The sequence below is a fragment of the Leptidea sinapis genome, chromosome 7 (assembly GCF_905404315.1).
Source record: "Leptidea sinapis chromosome 7, ilLepSina1.1, whole genome shotgun sequence".
NCBI lineage: Eukaryota > Metazoa > Arthropoda > Insecta > Lepidoptera > Pieridae > Leptidea > Leptidea sinapis.
Window position 1 is genome coordinate 9,771,774 of NC_066271.1, and position 19,090 is coordinate 9,790,863.

At 36.2% G+C, this 19,090-nt stretch overlaps 2 protein-coding genes across 2 annotated transcripts in view; both read right to left on the reverse strand.

Annotated features, from left to right (window-relative positions):
- Positions 1-2,442: 2,442 nt before the first annotated feature.
- On the reverse strand, positions 2,443-8,510 carry LOC126965353 (trypsin CFT-1-like). Its single transcript, XM_050808889.1, has 4 exons — positions 8,402-8,510; positions 6,829-6,997; positions 5,370-5,625; positions 2,443-4,364 (listed from the first exon to the last, which is right to left on the reverse strand). The coding sequence occupies exons 1-4, from the start codon at positions 8,463-8,465 to the stop codon at positions 4,032-4,034; spliced, it is 822 nt and encodes a 273-aa protein (XP_050664846.1). The 5' UTR covers positions 8,466-8,510; the 3' UTR covers positions 2,443-4,031.
- Positions 8,511-17,425: 8,915 nt separating this feature from the next.
- LOC126965448 (signal-induced proliferation-associated 1-like protein 2) overlaps positions 17,426-19,090 on the reverse strand; it is a 33,605-nt gene continuing 31,940 nt past the window's right edge. The window contains exon 15 of the mRNA XM_050809074.1: positions 17,426-18,897. Coding sequence (XP_050665031.1) covers positions 18,787-18,897 — 111 coding nt within the window. The 3' untranslated portion in view covers positions 17,426-18,786. The remainder of the gene's footprint in view (positions 18,898-19,090) is intronic.

Below are 19,090 nucleotides of genomic sequence, written 5' to 3' on the forward strand. Positions count from 1 at the left end.
CAGAGCACTGGGTCCTCGACAATACGAGCTGCTCTGCGTTGCACGCGGTCAAATGGATCGAGCTGATACTGGGGTGCGCCAGACCAGAGATGACAGCAATACTCCATGTGTGGCCGGACCTGCGCTTGGTAGAGCGCTAGAATGTGGGCCGGCTTGAAGTATTGCCGTGCTCTATTAATGACGCCCAGTTTCTTTGAAGCCAATTTGGCTTTGCCCTCCAGATGACCACGAAATTGGCAATCGCTCGAGATTTCGAGACCCAGTATATCCTAGGCGAGGCTTTAAGGGAAGTGTTGTCGAAGAGCGGTGATACGACAAATGGGGTTTTTTAGTGGTAAACGCGCAAACTTGAGTCTTCTGGGGTTTAAATTGGACAAGGTTCAATTTACCCCATTCCGCGACCTTCTCAAGAGAGGACTCGATAGAAGACACAAGTTTATCCCGGCACTGGTCACTGGAAACTGGAAAGCTGTTCGCCGATTTTGATTTTGAAACAAATGAATATCAAAAGACATATTGTTTATCGACTTCCGCGTATTTATTATTACTTTTTGGTTTATACACTTTACTTTTTAGTAGTTTAGTACTTATGAATAACTAGAATCTAATATATTTACAGCAGAAATAAACTAAAAGTAAGAAGAAGGCGAGTTACTTACTGAATACGATTTTATATTAATCCGAGCTTCGGACCCGTGAATTCCTCACGTTTAGGTTCTTTTTTTCTTGTTTCCAACCATAATTTCTTAAAATTTTAGTTCCTATAATTGTAATTTTTTTATTATTGAGAAATCATAAGATCATAATATAACATGTAACGTATCTATTATAGTAAAAATAAATCAAAGAATTCAATTGCAATATTATTATTTATTACGCGTTTAGCATTATAGTCACAATTTCTCGTAAAACTCTTAAGGCGCTATAGTCCTAAAAAGTAACATTTTTGAAAATCTACTTAAAATACTTCTACAAATACTACGGTTCCAATTTTTTGACATGTTTATCTTTCTTTTCTTTATCGAAATTATTGCAGTTTCGAAAACACGATTACGAAAAAAATATCTCGATAGATTTATTTTTTGAAAAATAGGCGTTTTGATATGAATTGTTTTATATTATCATAAAACTATGATGGCTATAAACACAAAATTTATTTTACTCGATATTTTATTAGTATTTATAAATATTCATCGTGGGTTTTATCAATTCGCTTTGTGAATTATTTTATATTAATTTTTTTCGTAATAAACCAAACGCGACGCCTTGGTTGCATGCTCGCTCATGCCAGCAGTACGCCCGTGACCACTGCCAAGGAAGGTACTGTGTTCGTTTCTCTCGGGCTCACATTACGTAATATTTTAGCAAACAAGAACAAATCGGGAATCATAGTAAAAAAATGACGAAGATGCGACAGCATATTTGTTAAAATATATATGTAAATGGAAGTCGGAAAGTACTACAATAAAATGTACGTAATATTATTTTGAATATTATGCTACGCGGGATTTTTGTATGTAGGTATGTACTTTAGGGAAGTTAGATAAGAGCAGGGTCTGGGCTGAACCAGATGATCCAAGATGAGATTTGAAAAATAATACCAAATTCGTTCTCAGCACCCTCGAAAACCTTGGATACGATATCCATATTGATGAAATCATAATTTTGTGCGGCGGCCATCTTGGATTACAAAAATGATTTCAAATTCGTTCTCTGCAGCCTCGAGAATCTCGGATACGATATCGATAATGTTGAAATCATGATTTTGCGCGTAATATAACATTTCTCCCATACGTCGATAAAAAAGAGTTTACTTCAAAAATGCATAAAAAATATCACAGTAATTCCGTACTCTAGCGCAATTGTAAGTTTTAAAAAATATTACGCGGTCCTTCTGGGTCGGCGGTCGTTGACCCGCATCGCTCGGTTCGTTCTCAGCCATGCCCGACGCCTGTGTCCATGCGTACCTACGTTCGAGCGATTTTTACCTAAAGTGTTGGGAAAACCTCGCCTTAAAGAGCTGAGTCATTCACAGCACGAATCTATCATAAATCACGTTTTTTGTTTACAATAACCAAGCATGTTTATCTATCAACCCGTAACATAAAGTATTGTAAATAAGTATTATAAACACAAGTGGGTATAGCGTTTCAAGTGGTACCGTCGGGTTTGGCGCCAAACCAGCTCAGCTTTGCGAGTGCGCGAGACGTATTATTTATGTATAAGAGGTGAAATTAAAAAGGCATTAGTTCAGCCAGTTTATTTTATTATGTTTTCATTGTTCTGTTAAAAGGAGATTATATAACTTTTATTACAATATAAATAATAATAATATGTCAATTAAATTGTTTATGGAAAGAAAGAGGAAAATTTTTATTGAATATACAGGTGGACCAAAAGTCCGTTTATAATTAGAATGGTGATTTAAAAAAAACTAATTACAATAGATCAAATTGTTTATTGCTTTCGATAGTAAAAAAAGGGGAATTTATTTCTTAAAAATCACATCATCCATATGCAATCCTTCATTATTCTGGCATTGCTGCAATCTAGAGCGGAAATTTTCGATAACAGCTTTACATGTTTCTCTTGAGATGTTTTGGATTTCTGTGCGAATACAATCCTTTAATTCGTCAAGAGTTACTGAGTTGGTGTCGTAAACTTTAGCCTTAAGATATCCTCAAAGAAAAAAATACATTGGTGATAGATCCGGGCTACGAGGCGGCCAGTTAATGTCCCCTCTTTTCGATATCACTTTTGGGCCAATAATGTCTCGAGCTGCCCTTAATGAGTCATCACATGTATGACAAGTGGCTCCATCTTACTGAAACCATGAGCGTTGATTAAAACCAACAAAATCCTGCAGCGCGGGAGCGAAAAAGTTTTGTAACATGGTGATATACCGCTCGGAATTCACTGTAACCGCACGTCCTCTTGAGTCTTAAAAAAAGTATGGACCAATAATGCCTCTTGCTGATAAAGCAGCCCATACTGTGACTTTGGGTGAATGCAGGGGTTTTTGATGTTTTAATTTCGGATTAGTGTCACTCCAATAACGACAATTTTGTCTATTAACATGCCCATTTAGGTGCAAGTGTGCCTCGTATGAGAAAAAAATGTTTGTAACTGGTGAATCGCTCTACAATTTCGTTCACAAACTGCAACCTAGTGGCATGGTCCTGAGGCCTTAATTCCTGCACCATTTGGATTTTATAGGGATGTAGACTTAAATCTTTCTTGAGAATGCGGTTTAATGATGTTCTTGACACATTAAGGACAGCAGACCGCTTTCGAGTTGAAAGTCCAGGTTGGTCACGGACAGACGATTTTACTCGCTCCACGTTTTCGGGGTCCCTCGACGTTCTAGGCCGGCCAGATCGAGGTAAATCCATTGTTGAACCCGTCTTCTAAAACTTGAGCACCCATTTTTTAATTAATACACCTGATGTAGTTTGATTTTTGTGTCGTATCTTGTAATGATTGCAAAACTTTCGTTGAGCTAAGGTCGCAGAATCGTTGTTTCGATGGTACTTGCGTACACAAAACGCACGTTGACTACCGCTAAACGACGCCATGGTACTAAATTCCCATTAGCCGCTCTTGCAATGCGTAACCCCTCCATCCCCCTCGCCGCCGTTGCTAGACGCGGCAACCGATTCAAATGCTAACGGACTTTTGATCCACCCTGTATATTTTTTATTTGGATTTATTTGAAACAACAGTTTCTTTTGTAATAATAATAATAAAAGCCTTTATTAACAATCTATAAATAAGTGCTGTTACATTACTATTCTTAAATCTACTGTTTTAATTTGTTTATATAAAAGTACCTATGTAATAATTTACTATATTAGACACCGGTTTCTAGATTGTCTTGTTTTTCAGCATAGGCCTCCCCAAGTGTTCTCCACAAAGATCTATCTCTTGCTGTCCTCGTCCAAGTCTCACCTGCCACCTTTTGAAGATCATCTCATCGATGAGATAAGGTGATCATGTATTGTAATAATGGTATTAAAATAAGACGGCGTTACTTAAGAATATAAAGCATTCGACATAACCCATTTATAATACACTGACACCCTTGTGTTCACTCCCGGATATGTGGGATGGGCGCAACCATAGCCCCAGGACGTAATGCCTACAAGCACATTCCTGTCGTGGACAAGAGGACCGCCAGAGTCACCCTGGCAGGCATCTTTACCTCCAACATCTAGGGCCCCCACACAAAGCATTCCAGGTGTTATGTCAGGCCAGTCTTCATTCCCTGGTAAGGATTTCAATTGTAAATATCTCTGTGCACAAATCTCTTGATTTATGACATTCAGGTCGACGTGTTGCAGAGTTTCTGATGACGAACCGCCGGACTGAAATATATAAAGTATTGTTATAATTATTGTATGTAAAGCAACCATATCGAACAATTAAATATAAGTAAACCTCATAAAAAGGTATATGGGTATAATAACATCAATATACAGGGTTATTAGTAATTCGACGTATTCCAGTTAGGAGGTGATAGGGGTGACAAAAAGTCACATTTGCGATAATTTTAATCCCCATATGCAATATGCAAAAGTGAACCATTTTCGAGTTATCAGGTTTTAAGTTGTTTTCAAAATAAGGCAAAATCATAAATGTAATTAAAAAAAAGTACCTATCAATTTTAAATCTAATTTTTACTTCTGATTTATAAAAACAATTTATCGTTCACACATTTATGACACTGGTTATTTATCAATATTAAAACATCAATTATTATTATAGGTCCAAATTTAAAAATAGGAGACAAAAAAACGAGATATCTTTTCAATATTTCTTGCAGATTTTTTTTTTAATTTAACTGTTAAACTTAGCTCTCCTACAATGCATAATATCTAGGAACGTATTTCAAAGAAACTGTGAAAAATATGATCACAAAGTAACCAGGTGGAAATTCGTATTGGAACCAAACTTAAGGTATTAAGGTAGACTATAGGTCTTATTATTCCATAAAATTAATTAAAAACAGCACCCAATGTATATAAAACACACAAAAACAAAGGGTTTTGTCACCCCTATCACCTCGTAACGAGATAAGTCGAATTACTAATAATAGCACTGAAAATATAATGCGACTTAACATCTTATGTCAGCGCAATTTTAGTGTCGCTCAGAGTTTTTGGGTTTTTCAAGAATCAGCGGCACTGTATTGTAATGGGCAGGCTGTATCAATTAGTAATTACCATATCGTCTCGTCCCGTATTGGCATAAAAAAAACTGTATATTTTTTTTTAGAAAAAATTGTCTTTCTTTATTACGTTTTTCAGCTAGCTCTTCTTCTGTTAAGTGTGTGGTTATTAAGGTTTAAAATTAATATTTGCTAAACATACCGATAGAGTCCCCCATCCGACTGCATAAGTGACACTCCCGTCAGGTAGTTCGTAACTTGGCGCAGCAACACGTCCTATCCCGACGCTGTTTGACAGAACAGCAGACCTTGCCAACTTGACTATTGCGACGTCATTATCGAGGGTGCTGGGGTCGTATCCAGGATGCCAGATCAGATTGGACACCTCGTAAGTAGTGCCGCCACTTGATGCCGAGGACGTCCCCAGAATAACTCGCCAAGAAGATGGACTGTCCATACTAGGTCCAAGAAATTTTATAAATATTATAAGGTTAATCTTAAAACATTTTTCACCACTGGGAAGCTACTTTGCACAGGATGTCGGCTAGGTTATGGGTACCACAACGGCGTCTACTTCTGCCTAGAAGCAAAAATGTGTAAACATTACTGTGTTTCGGTATGAAGGGCGCCGTAAGTAGTGAAATTACTGGACAAATGAGACTTAACATCTTATGTCTCAAGGTGACGAGCGCAATTGTTGAGCCGCCGGGTTTTTCAAGAATCCTGAGCGGCACTACAATGTAATGGCAGGGCGTATCAATTTCCATCAGCTGAACGTCATGATCGTCTGGTCCCTTTTTTCATAAAAAAAATATGGAAGGTGTTGACCACTACTTGTTGGCAAAACCAGAGGGCAGATATTACAATCGTTTTAATTATTAAACATCACATCTAATCAGGTAGTTCGTACGGTTGAAAAAAGTAAATGTAATAATTTGATATAATATGAATATCTATTTTTTCGTGCAACATAGTGAAATTTATTTTTATTAATTTATTTATTAAGAAAACTTACAGCTCTTCATAACTATGTTGACGTCTATTTGCATAAATAATAACAAAACTGTTTGTGTAACTGTACCTTCCTGGTCTCGTCCAAGGTGGGACCCACTTCCACCACACCAGCACTTTCTGCCACAAAATACCAGTACCTGTTTTCTTCCGACTACTACGAAGAACTTGAGAAGGAGTTAGGTGTAGGTATTTGTTGACGGATGAAGTGGACAAACGTAATTACGAGTCATACATATATACATACATACAATATAAGCTTTCATCGCCGCCCAGATTCTCCTTCAAAACCAGAGGAATCACAGGAGCGCTGCCGGCCTTTTTACGCACACCGGTAGTTGTACGCACTTTTTTGTCTTATTTTTTGCACTATGTCGTATCGTCCTGGAAAAACCACTCAAGAAGGCTCATTCCATAGTTTGGTTGTACATGGAAGAATGTATTTTGAACATAGCACTATATATGTCATGACATCCAAGATTGTGGCGCGTCGTGTGAAGGTGGAATTCGGCGGCAGGAATCACGTCAATAATCTCTTCGGAACACTTCCCATGAAAAAGACGGTAGAATTAATTATATTTCAAACTTTTGATGAACGTCGCTCGACCATCGCACATGAACAGCGTCGTAAGACTTAGGTAGTGACTTACTAATAACAATGCGCAGCAGATAACACAGCTCTGGTGGTGATGAGCGAGCCCCCACAGGCCTGGTACCACCAGATACCCCACACGCCGTATTGCATGTTACTCATGAACGGGTATCGTTGTATCGTGGTCTCATTCCCTCCCACAATACGCGGCGACAATCTGGGCGTAGCTGCCGTATTAAAATAACATTTTAATGAAACAACTTTCGTGGTAATTTACAACAGTCAATTAATAATTTAATTAAAAAATGATATCAGGCAACCCCGGAATTCACTTGTTCGACGGTAATCACTCTCGTGTCCTACATGGACTATGAACCACTAATGAAGATTATTTGAGCATCAAGAACTAGTGCGGTAGACAAACGGGAACCGAACGGGTAATTTATAAATGGAAGCCCTGAATTATTATGTTGATCACAATTAATTTATTTTTGTAATCGTTTGATGGATACGGTTGGTCGGTCGGTACGTTCTATTGTAACATTCCTTGTCCTTCAAAACTCTTCTTTAAAGTTGGTAATGTAGTTACTATTTGTGTCTCCTTTTGTAGAGAGGATGGCGGTTCTTATAGAACATACCTATTTAAAACATCTTCTCATTTTATGGTCGTTCATATAATATCTTCGATATCATGCAGCAATATTCGGATTTAAAAACTCTATTTCTCATTAAGAAGAAGCGAGTTTCATACTCATTGCTGCATTCCAGTTTTAAGGCGATGGTGCTCCTTCTGGACAAGCAGGTAGGACGATCGTCTGCCACCAATTATGTAAATTCTTCCCTTATTATTAATTTTTACCACTCTCTAATATGACATTGTTATAAATACAGGGGTGTGCATTAGTTTTCTAGCAAGGTAGGCACTGAATATCAACTAGTCGTAGTTGAGCTTTGGAATATGCAACCTAGAGATTGCTTACCGTAAGTATCGAGTATCTAGCGTAAGGAAAAATCTTATTAGGTTGTTTAGTGTTTGGTTATAAAATAACAGAACAAAATTAAACACTATATTTATTTAGGTTCATAACGAGGTAGGAACTGCCTAATTGCTTATATGATATGCACGCCCCTGCACAGAAGTAAATACCGCTGTTGTTGGACGTCCGCGACACCAGGCGCTCCAATATTATGATGCTTTACACGACCCTTACAGGTGAAAGTGTAGCTAGAGCTTGGAGGACCCCAGTCGCCAGCTCGGTTTGGTTTGGGAAATACATTGGCAGCAGAAGATACCCACTACTAAGCTAGGTGCACGGTTTATTTTAACTATTTAGAATGAGATCTACTAGAAATACTACTAGAATGAGATCTCTTCTCCTTTCCACAAGCACCGTGCGAGGTTCGAGTCTCCTTAGGAGACGCCCCGCGCCTGTTGTTGCGTAGTCTTTGCGGCCTTCACGGCCCACGTCCTATGTCGCTGTAAATGGCTTCGGGGCTGACAGCATAGAGGTTTTCAGTAGGGGGTGTCCGCGTAAGAGCGACATATGGGCCCCGTTTCGGGGCCTTCAATTCTTAAATGTATTTCACTACTCTAAAAAAAAAGAGATCTAAGTACTTGGTTTCATATTTACCTGAGACACAAGTCAGCCACGCTACCAGCGCTGCAGCAGCCGTCGACACGGCCACCCTCATCATGAGTGTGATGTTCAAACAATGAAGTGAGTCCCGGAACTCAACATTTATATCACACAATTGCGTTTCATCAATTGTTGTCTAATGACTTATTTGAAGTGTCCGTGCTCCTCTACACACTTAGAGTGAAGTTCCAATATAATATTTTACTTCCATGTCTATAGATACAAGTGGTTGACCAGAGATTGTGATTCGAACATCATTTGAGAGCGCGGCTTGGGGTTGACTGGTCGATCGAGTAAGCATAATAAAATGTGTCGATGTGTTTTACCGAATTATTTCACTTGTTCACTTCTGCTTCAAAAGCTTTAAACTGTAGTCTATCTATATATATATATAAATAATGAAAATGGTCTTTGTTTGAGGCTCTCACGCCTAAACCACTGATCGTATCGACATGAAACTACCACAATTCGAAGCAAAATTTATCCTAGATGGTTTATGGCTACTTATTTTTTTATTCCCTTCCAAATTCGCCCACTGATATTCGATAATTAAAATATTATTCTTTTGAGATCTGTTTTCACTTACAGACTTAGCTTAAACGATTATTGTGTATTTCGCATCAACTTGCATTTTATTATTAAATAATATATAGTAGATAAACTACTGAAATAGTATCTAAATATTTCATGATTTAATAAAGCGGCAGGTAATAGGTACCTCAGTTTAATGGACAAATTGCCTCTTCTTATACATATACAAATCTGTTTTTTTTTCCGAAATTGTAGAAAACTCATTTGAAAAAAAAAGTGCGGTTTGAATTTTTTCTGTCCCTTTAGAAAATACAATACCAAAAGAGGTTTTAATCATTTGAGCATATTACTGGCACAATTAAGTGTTGTGGTGCATAAAAAAGTTTATTCCGAATTCAAATTAAGGATATAGCCGGACTTTAACAAAAATTGTATTGTAAAGCTCAAGACTATATTAAAATTTTAGCTTAATACTTCATTTCCATAAAGAAAAAAATTGCCACATCTCAGTCGGTATGTAGGTATTAAAAACTATATTTTTTAAGTTTTGAAATGAAATGTTTTCAAGGTAAGGATTAAAAATAACACGATTCTTTGGTACATAGTTTAATAAACTGGAATGTCCTAAATGAAAAGTTCAACATTCTTATTGATTCTATGATTTAACAATAAAATTAAGGCTACGTGTAACATATATTTATAAATAAGGTACATACTAATTAAGAAAATTCTCAAAAATTTATGGCGGTAAACATCTAGACTTTGGTAAATAATTACATCGTAAGTAACTAAACATAACGCGACCCCGGGCCGCCGCTCGGAGCCACTGGGGACAGGTGGGGGGTGGGGGGGATTAGCCGCGCCAATAAATGACATTACAATATAGGGTCACCAAATAAACTGTAAAGGCCGGAACGCATTAGAGCGGCGCCGCACTGCGCGGCACTAAGCGTCATAATATTATTTGAACTATTTTGTATGGACCATGTCGAACTAGAACGGCATAGTTGCCTCCGAGAGAATATTTTTGAAGTGCAGCGCCGCGACAATGCGTCGAGTGTAGTACACGGAAATCCGAATGGATTTATATTTCTACTTAAATTGAAGTAAATTGTAAAATACTTTTTTTGTGTGTAAAATAAATATGTAATAAAAAAATAATCAGTGCGACACAGGCGCTTCAGTTTGCATACTGTTAACTGTTAAGTTTATAGAATTTCGTCTTATCATTCAATTAATTTTAATAACTAAATAATAATAAATGAAACCTATTAAATTTACTAGTTTAATTTAAATAATTATTAATTTTATTTTATACATATATATTGGATGCATACCCTTACAAACTAATTTATTTTGTATATTACAGCCATTGTAAAATACTCTATTGATTGAAAAGAGTGGCCGTTGTGTTTCTTGTATGTTCTTTTCAAGAGCTCTACTTTTTGCGAACATTATGGTAGATTCAGTAATTTAGAAGAAATATTTATAGTGACGATTCAAAACCGCTTAGTTTAAGCCTAATTGAATACTTAAAGTTTATTTGACTTTGACATCTTATTTTTTTTCTCTACCATAAATGGTTCTTCTTCTGCACACAATAAATAAATAATGACTAAATTCACGTCACTCTAATATTACTCGCACGCAAACTGGTATAGAAATGACGCGAGCTGCCACTTATTGCAGTTGTAATACGGTATGGTACGGCATAGTAACGTGAAGCGACGCGCGGCGCAGCGCCGCTCTAATGCGATCCGGCCTTTACTATTACGGCGCGGGCGGGTGCACGAGTTGTTATCGTCACTTCATGTCGCTTCTTTATTGGCGCGGCTCAATATCGTGAACAATTAGTGTCCGTCGCTGAACATTATTAACGAGCCGCACTTTATAAAAAGAGCATCCCTGCTGTTATTATACTTGTCTAAATCTCGGCGAACAGTTGTATTTTGTAAAATAATCATCAAGTTAAACTACATTTACTTTTAATATCAAATACTAAAAAGTATATATTAAACTTTTGTAAAACAACCGAAAATTGAGAAAAGATATACAAGATTTCTTTGTTTTACTTTTTAAACCTCGCATTCGCACATCGTACACAAATATTATACATTATTCTATATGAACATTACTTAAATTCCACATATAATTTCGTTGCTTGAATACAATATAAATCAGCATTAGGCACTTATTTGAGACAACCATCAAAGTAATGTACTTAAACATAATTTCTAAAATAATATTACCTACTCTTATAATTAACATGTAGTGTTAGGATTACGTATTTACTATCACCGATTGCTTGTTACAGTCGTTAATGTTCACACAGTTCACCAGTGGGTAATTTCCGTAGCTACGGCACCCTTATGACCGAAACACAGTAATGCCTACACATTACTGCTTCACGGCAGAAATAGGCGTCGTTGTGGTACCCATGATCTAGCCGGCATTCGGTGCAAAGGGGCCTCCCGCTGGTAAAGTTTTTAAGTACTTTTTGTTAAAAAAAAATAAACATTTTTTTTTTTCATATCTATCATTCTATACCCCATGAGAAATGTAACTCTTAAGGGAATCGGTGGCAAAGATATTATTAATTGTTTATAAACTTTCAAATATAGAAAAAAAAACACTCGACTTGGAAACAAGTTTTTGTTAGACAGATGCTCGACCAACGCGGGCCTTGCAATAACTAAGTCTACAGTTTGTTCGCCGACTTATACTAACAGTAAAACTAATCATTTATCTTACAAGTGTCATATAGAGATTCATTAGTTGTACTGGTGACCTGTATGAGAGGACAATACACAGATCAATTAAACTAATATAATTTAAAATAAATACAATAAAAACTTGTAAGATATAGTTCAGTCAAGCACAAGTTATTACGGACATTTCCCGGGTGAGCGAGACGAAACGATCAATCAAGAAACCTTATATGTGTAAATATGTCATATGTTGCAGTTTAGTAATGGTCTAAGAACCCGTCGACCCCAGACCTACGTCATTTTATAAAAGCTGAAAGATTGTCAGCGCATGCTCCCAACACAGGTAGGAACGATGGTCCATTATGGAGTTTGGGTTGAGTGGCTTTGGCAGGCAAACGGTACTAAAGGTGTGTAAAATAGCGATCTCAATAATCAATCATAATCGATGGTATGCTCATTGTCCATCGCACACAATTATTATTATTACCGTCCGGTCGTACTGAGTACGACTGCGGACCAATTGGCGCGAAGCGTCCACCCACGCCCACCGGACCGTCCTATAGTCCGGCCAAACCAAATCCGACTATGTATTTTAGGCTATTAAATACACGTGTCAAGACACTTGCGGCTTTTCTTTTTTCGTAGGACACGTGCCGGCGGTATGTCTATGACGGTCGCGGGCGGCGCTATTCAAAGGCAAGGTCGAACTTCGTACGACGTAGGGTAAGGACATCTTCTATCGATAATTAGCTTTCTGTAAAGGGAGTTGTAATCGAAAAACAATAAGTTGTTTATGTTTATTTTAAAATTGTGCCTTTACCTGTGTTGTGAGCATGCGCTGACAAACTTTCAGCTATATCAAATGACGTAGGCCTGAGATCCACGGGCTCTTGCTCTATAAGTAATGTATTAACAATGATTTATTTGATGAGCTCTTCTTCCCTAGGTCGGTTTTTCATTTATATTTTTTATTGTAGAAGAATTAATTAGTTGTTGATGTTATATCCTTCAATTTTTCTCTGGTCTCTTTCCATATTTTTTTTCTTATTTAATAGTGTTTTAATATTAATTTGCTAAAACGTATGTAGTTATTAAGGATTTGTATTGGAGCAATAATTAAATTATGTTCTAGCGAGCGTGCCGAAGTTGGGCGGACACTGATTATAAAATATATAGTTGTATAAGAATATGCTTAGGAATTATATTTATAACACAACACTTAATAATATACATAGGCACTCAATATGAAGTGTTATGAGGGCGTCGTGATTACAATGTGACGTCATTGACACACTCCAACATATTAACAAGTGATCAATTGAGTGATAACATTAGCTTTAATACCGAATTACGTTGCCAGGAAATATCTCGTATCTAACTGTGCTAATACTTGCTTCTGATACAATAAAATATTTAAATAATTATCATGCAAGTCCCATGTTTATCGGTTAGGAAGGGCTGATTGCTACATTGTCATTTAAATCTTTTGCATGCATCTTAAAAATTGATTTAAATAAAATTAATTGACGTAGGCGTTACTTTGAGGAAATCCATATTCGTCTTGAAACAAAATAAATAAAGAAAATTTAGTTCTCGTTCCAGAGTTTGGCTCAAACTCAAAACATTTGGTTCGATTTAAATGTTATTTCAAGGCAATTTTGTAAGTAATTTTAAACAATTGATACAATATCACTAACAAATCAAATCTTAAAGCGTACTTAAACATTACTATGTATGTACTATGAACGTACACTAGGCGATAACAAACATACCTAGACGTAAACACGAACCACTAGTAATACATATTCTTAAAGTTCGCAAAAACAATCGCTTAACTAGAATCCGAACGAAGGCACAAAATTCATAAGAGACAGCGTTTTCCTAAGAAATTATTTAATGTTATCCCCACGCGTTGAGACAGGGATGCGCCGCCATGTTAGTGACGTCAGGCATACGATTCGAAACTCACTAACTCAACTCAATGTCACCGATCACGATGCCGCCGACAGTACTAACGCAATAAAGTGTAATTGAGTTGACTTTTAAACAATAAACAGATTAACGGACTTTTCACCAAACTGATTATCTCTACACGTCATTATAATAAAGTGTCAAGGGTCTTTGTGTCAAGTCGTTTTGCAACAAGACTGGCGCAACAGTAATAAATAAAATTAATTACGATTAAATACTGAGAGAAGCGGTGTTGAAGAAGTGGTCAAATTAATGCTTGAATTGATATTATAATTTAAAGACTTAATTTATTAACCTCTGTAATCGTTCTTATATTGAATTATAACATTTCAATATTCTTTGGCGCAACTCCTAACATGACAGCTGTCTAGTGTGACATTGACAACGTAATGATCACCGGATTATTAATTCAAAGTAACAGTTCCAAAACTGGCCAAGTGTTTGCACGTTTAATAAAATACTTCTTAAAGTAATCATTAGAGTATTTGTTGGTAATGTGACCTTACAATTTATTTATCTGCTATACATAGAAGATAAAATGCCAACGAGTTATTGTCAGTGTTGGCTGTCATCACGTCATTATTAAAACCGACATGATTATGACATTACAAATGCGGCCCCGATTTTATCATTTACACCATAGACAAGTATAGTAACTAGATATCTGTTTGGCGTGGCCAACATGAGACGGATAATATCCCATATATATAGGTACATAATAATATAACACAAGTGTTCTTTCACTATCACTTTTACATCGTAAAACACAACATCACTCCATATTTCTTTCGATTCTACTTAAAATTGTCACTGATGTTGAATAATTAGTGGATATTTCACACGATTTACAACAATAATAGCTTATTATTATAGATACAAATAAAAGTAAACAAAATATCTGTGCAGTGCTGACAAGTTTGTTTAGCACACCGGGTGTGCTGACCTTGAAAAAACCGGCACGCATGGCGAAACAAAAAATCTAATCACTCTATCTCATTGCTTTACATAAGACTCGCATAAGTTTTTCTTTTTCTCGTGTGAATAAGACGGAAGCTATCAATTAGTCTAGTTACTATACTTGGTCTATGATTTACACCCTGGGCGTAGTTGATAAGAATTTGAAGTATTTCTCAATCAGGTTTGAGCTAATTTTTCTATGGCTCCGGTAACCTACATACACCTAGTCCAAGACATTCAACTAAAATATCTTATTTAATTGTAATTGTAACGCGTCATTTATTCTACAGTTATTTTAGATTTTTTAACACTCAAAACCCACGCTATACCGTCTTATTCTTAATATATATAAATTACGTGTCACGTTGTTTGTCCGCGATGGACTCCTAAACTAATAAATGGATTTTAATGGGGATTACTTCATGGAGTGCAGTTTAGTCGAACTTGCGAGATAGGAGAGTTTTTATTTCGATCTGGGACCCATAATTATTTTTATTTTCACTATTTGTTTTGTATGGACATATTTTCTATGAGAGAATTTAGTGACGCACAGTTTGACAGTTCCACTGTGAAACAATTTCATTATAACAACAGGGAGCATATTTACGAAATAATTCTTGATGTTTTGAAATATAATTGGCAAATTTCTAAAAAAGAGTATTTTTTTTTATTATCTACAGAACAACGTCTAGGTCAGCTAGTATATCCTATAAAATTGATAAGAAGTTTTCTTTTCGCAGATATATTTACATACAAATAAGAGGGTGTATCTACTACTATATGTACGTGCGTAATAAATTGTAAGTACTTATATGGCAGAGCATATAAATGACAAACTCCAGAACTTTTAATATATATATATGACCAATTTCTTCTCGATAATGTGGCCGCAACTAAATTACTCTGACATCTTAATTACCGGAGTAGCCCGTTGTTATATATTAGCAGAGTATGTTACTAAATAAATATCTTGAATATAGCTACCACTTCACACTATACTACACGGAAATTTATCAAGTAACCAAACGGTTACTCTGAGCGCACGCATTGTAAAAATCACTCACAATTTTACCCAAACCCGCCATAAAAAGTACAACTTTAATAATAATTGTTCTAACGACGTAGCACTTAGCCATCGTAAAATATATAAGCATCTATGTACTTTATAGGAGAATGCAACAAAGTTGCTTCATGCAAGATGCGCAAGAAAACGGCGATAAAACGTTTATATAAATAGTATTAATATCAATAAATTACATATTCTTCATCAAAATCAGCAAACAAGTTCACGACACTGAATGTATAAATACAAAACTATCAAAGAGAATAAGCAGTACAACTCTAATTGTAAATCGATTCAACTGGACGGAAGTTCTCATAACAACTGCGCGAAAGGAAAACACGCCTAACTTATACGATAATATTATGTTTATGATTTGTTACCTATATTAATTGTTTTATTACATTCAAAGCCTCAGAAAACACTTCTCGAAATGAGTAAAAGGTTAATATACTAGATATACTAATAGATACTGTCAAAATAATGGCCGCGGTCGCCTCGGTACCGTTCGCATATTAATATTTTCGCAAGTAATGCTTGTGTGTAATATTATCATATTAGATTTATGTACAGGCCGGTTTCAGTGCTCCACCGACCTTCGGTGCGTACTACAGTCGCGCATGACATTTATATGAAAAGTTATTAATCGTACAGTGCTCGACCGAACGTAAGCACGCTTATATTGCTACGCACTGCGTGCAGCGATCGTCGGTCGACGCGCTAGGAAATTAATGAACTTAATGAAAATAATGTTCAGTGCTGCACGGTTCGGTGGAATGACCATACGGCTGTCTGTATCATCGTCGTAAAAATATTCGTACTGAATTTGAACAAATATATACACCGTACGCTTAATCACCGTAGTTCAACTTAGTGAACCACTACAGTAGCTCGAAATAAGTTTTGATATTTGAAATTGCCTTGTAATTTCGCCTATTATTCATCAAAATTTTTGATCGACATTCTGAAGTATTTAAAAATGTTTTTTTCAGAATATATTATTAAATGTAACTGTTGTAATGCTCTTTTGGCGACGATTGGGTAAACGTCGTATATACGTCTTCGGTTCCTAAAACGTCTACGACGAGCAGGTACTCGAAATTCGCGTACTATTTCGTGTACGACGTGTACCAGTCAGGTCATTTTGTTGGTCAGGAGAGCACTGAATGATACAAACGGATGATTGGTTAATATGTATCGTCAAAACGGAACGTACGCACCGACGGTCGGTGGAGCACTGAAACCGGCCCTACGGTGTCGCTGGGTACACTCAGGTCTGTGTTACCCAGGGCATACCGCTAACACCAGATGGTCATTATTATTGAGTAGTCACACTGATATTACATAAAATTTAATATAACAATTTTTACTATTGTAATTTTTTTGCTATCAGTATTTGGTTAATTATAATAGGGCAAGTAGTGTTGTGTCCGCCGGTACGGGTCTCGGACACGAAGCCAATAATCGTTTGAATTATCTGTGAGGCGCCGCGTCTTCGGCTCTAGCGAGTGTGTGTCCGCTGCAATTGTATCGAACGACTGTGTATTAATGTATTACTAACTTTATCTATACCCATGCTTTAAATCCTCTATTAAAGATTATTTAACAGTTAGCTTATTGCCAACATTAAAACACCCAATGTCCTAATAAGCATTACATCATCCAAACGAGTGTTGTAATGAAATTCAGTACAATAATTCAACACTCATTTAGATGATGTAATGTATTGGCTATTTTCATGTTAGCAGTAAGCTAACTGAATCTTTTATAGATGATTCATATTATGGGTAAAGGATAAAGTCTTGTATCCAACTGTTGATAATTAGGTATTAAAACACTAATCTGATAATATTATCACGTGACTGTTTCAATACCCCTTATAACACAACAGTTGCATAAATAACTATTTATCTACTGTATCATCGAGTAAAAACTAACCTGAATATTTTCCGTTAGAGGACGACGAATGTGTTTTATGCATTAATACATGGTTTATATATTTTAGACACTAGGTGCATGCATACACTTAAATATACTAGAGATAACAATATACATAAATACGATCTTACTTATTTGCAGTTATAAATTAATTTAGTCCTATCTCTAATAGATACAGTTACAGGTAGATTGAATTGTGTTAGAATTTTTATCTACATCCATGCTTTAAATCCTCTATTAAAGTTTCTGAAACAGTTAGCTTATTACCAACATTAAAACAACCAATGTCCTGATAACCATTACATCATCCAAACGAGTGTTGTAATGAAATTCAGTACAACATTACAACACTCATTTAGATGATGTAATGGTTACTAGTATTGGCTTTTTTAATGTTAGCAGTAAGCTAACTGAATCTTTTATAGATGATTCATATTATGGGTGTAGATAAAGTCTTGTAAGAAACTGTTGATAATTAGGTATTAAAACACTCATGTGATACTATTATCGATGCCACATCGTGTTTTAATACCCCTTATTACACAACAGTTGCATAAATAACTATTATAGTCATTTCTATGTAACTTCACTTATGTTTTACTCCTTGTAAAAACAATTCATCTTAACCTAAGGAGTTATTTTTATAATTGATACATCGAATTAATACTACAGGCATACTATATAAGTTCCTAAAATGTATGTAAATGTAAAAATAATTTAATAAAATAGCAAAATTTGGCCAAAATATAAAACATCGATCGGTAGATCAGTTGCATTATAGTATTAGTCTTCGTACGACTGCGATCGGGGGGAAGTTTACGAATTAACTAAGAAATATTTAGCTCAATTATAATATTGAATGGAACGAAAAAATATTTATAAATTGATATTAGCTGCACAAATATAGGATATAACATCGCATTTAATAGTAATTAAACCGAATGTTGTTGTTTATGTTTCTAGCTACTTCTTCTCAGCTCAACCAAAAGGGTTTAAGTAGCAGCAAATTCAATAAGATTTTTTTTTTACATTCATAAGATTCATTTCCGTGACCTACATGAATAAAGTGATTTTGATTTGATTCGAAAATAGGTTCATAGCAGGTCTACTGCCCTCTTTGTACTTGATAGCTAACATGTTGGTCGCGAATGAAAAGAATTGCAACTAGTAGATAGGCTCGAGGGCTCCTTATCGACATGGGGTGAAGATGGTGGTCACTGCCTGTCCACAGTCCGCTTGAGCCACTGCGTGAAGTGGCGCAGCTGCCACGCCGCACGGGCTGACTCCTCCCGCAGGCGTGCGTTGTGCCGTCGCAGTCGTCTGACCTGCAAGGAGGAACGAAACAGTTGAGCTACTGGTGGCGTCGTATGCGGGACGTTACCTTGCGATGGCTTTTTTTATGATAATAAGGGACGAGACGAGCAGAACGTTCAGATGATGGTAACGAATACGTGACCAGTGGAAGGCACAGGCAGCCGGCTAGATTATGGGTACCACAACGGCGCCTATTTCTGCCGT

Excerpts from the sequence above, each read along its gene's own strand:
- LOC126965353 (XM_050808889.1), bottom strand. The coding sequence starts at position 8,465 with ATGATGAGGGTGGCCGTGTCGACGGCTGCTGCAGCGCTGGTAGCGTGG. Across the intron at positions 5,626-6,828 it reads TCTGCTGCGCATTGTTATTA|TATGGACAGTCCATCTTCTT; the intron begins GTAAGTCACTAC and ends TCTTGGACCTAG. Across the intron at positions 4,365-5,369 it reads TCGGATGGGGGACTCTATCG|TCCGGCGGTTCGTCATCAGA; the intron begins GTATGTTTAGCA and ends TATATATTTCAG.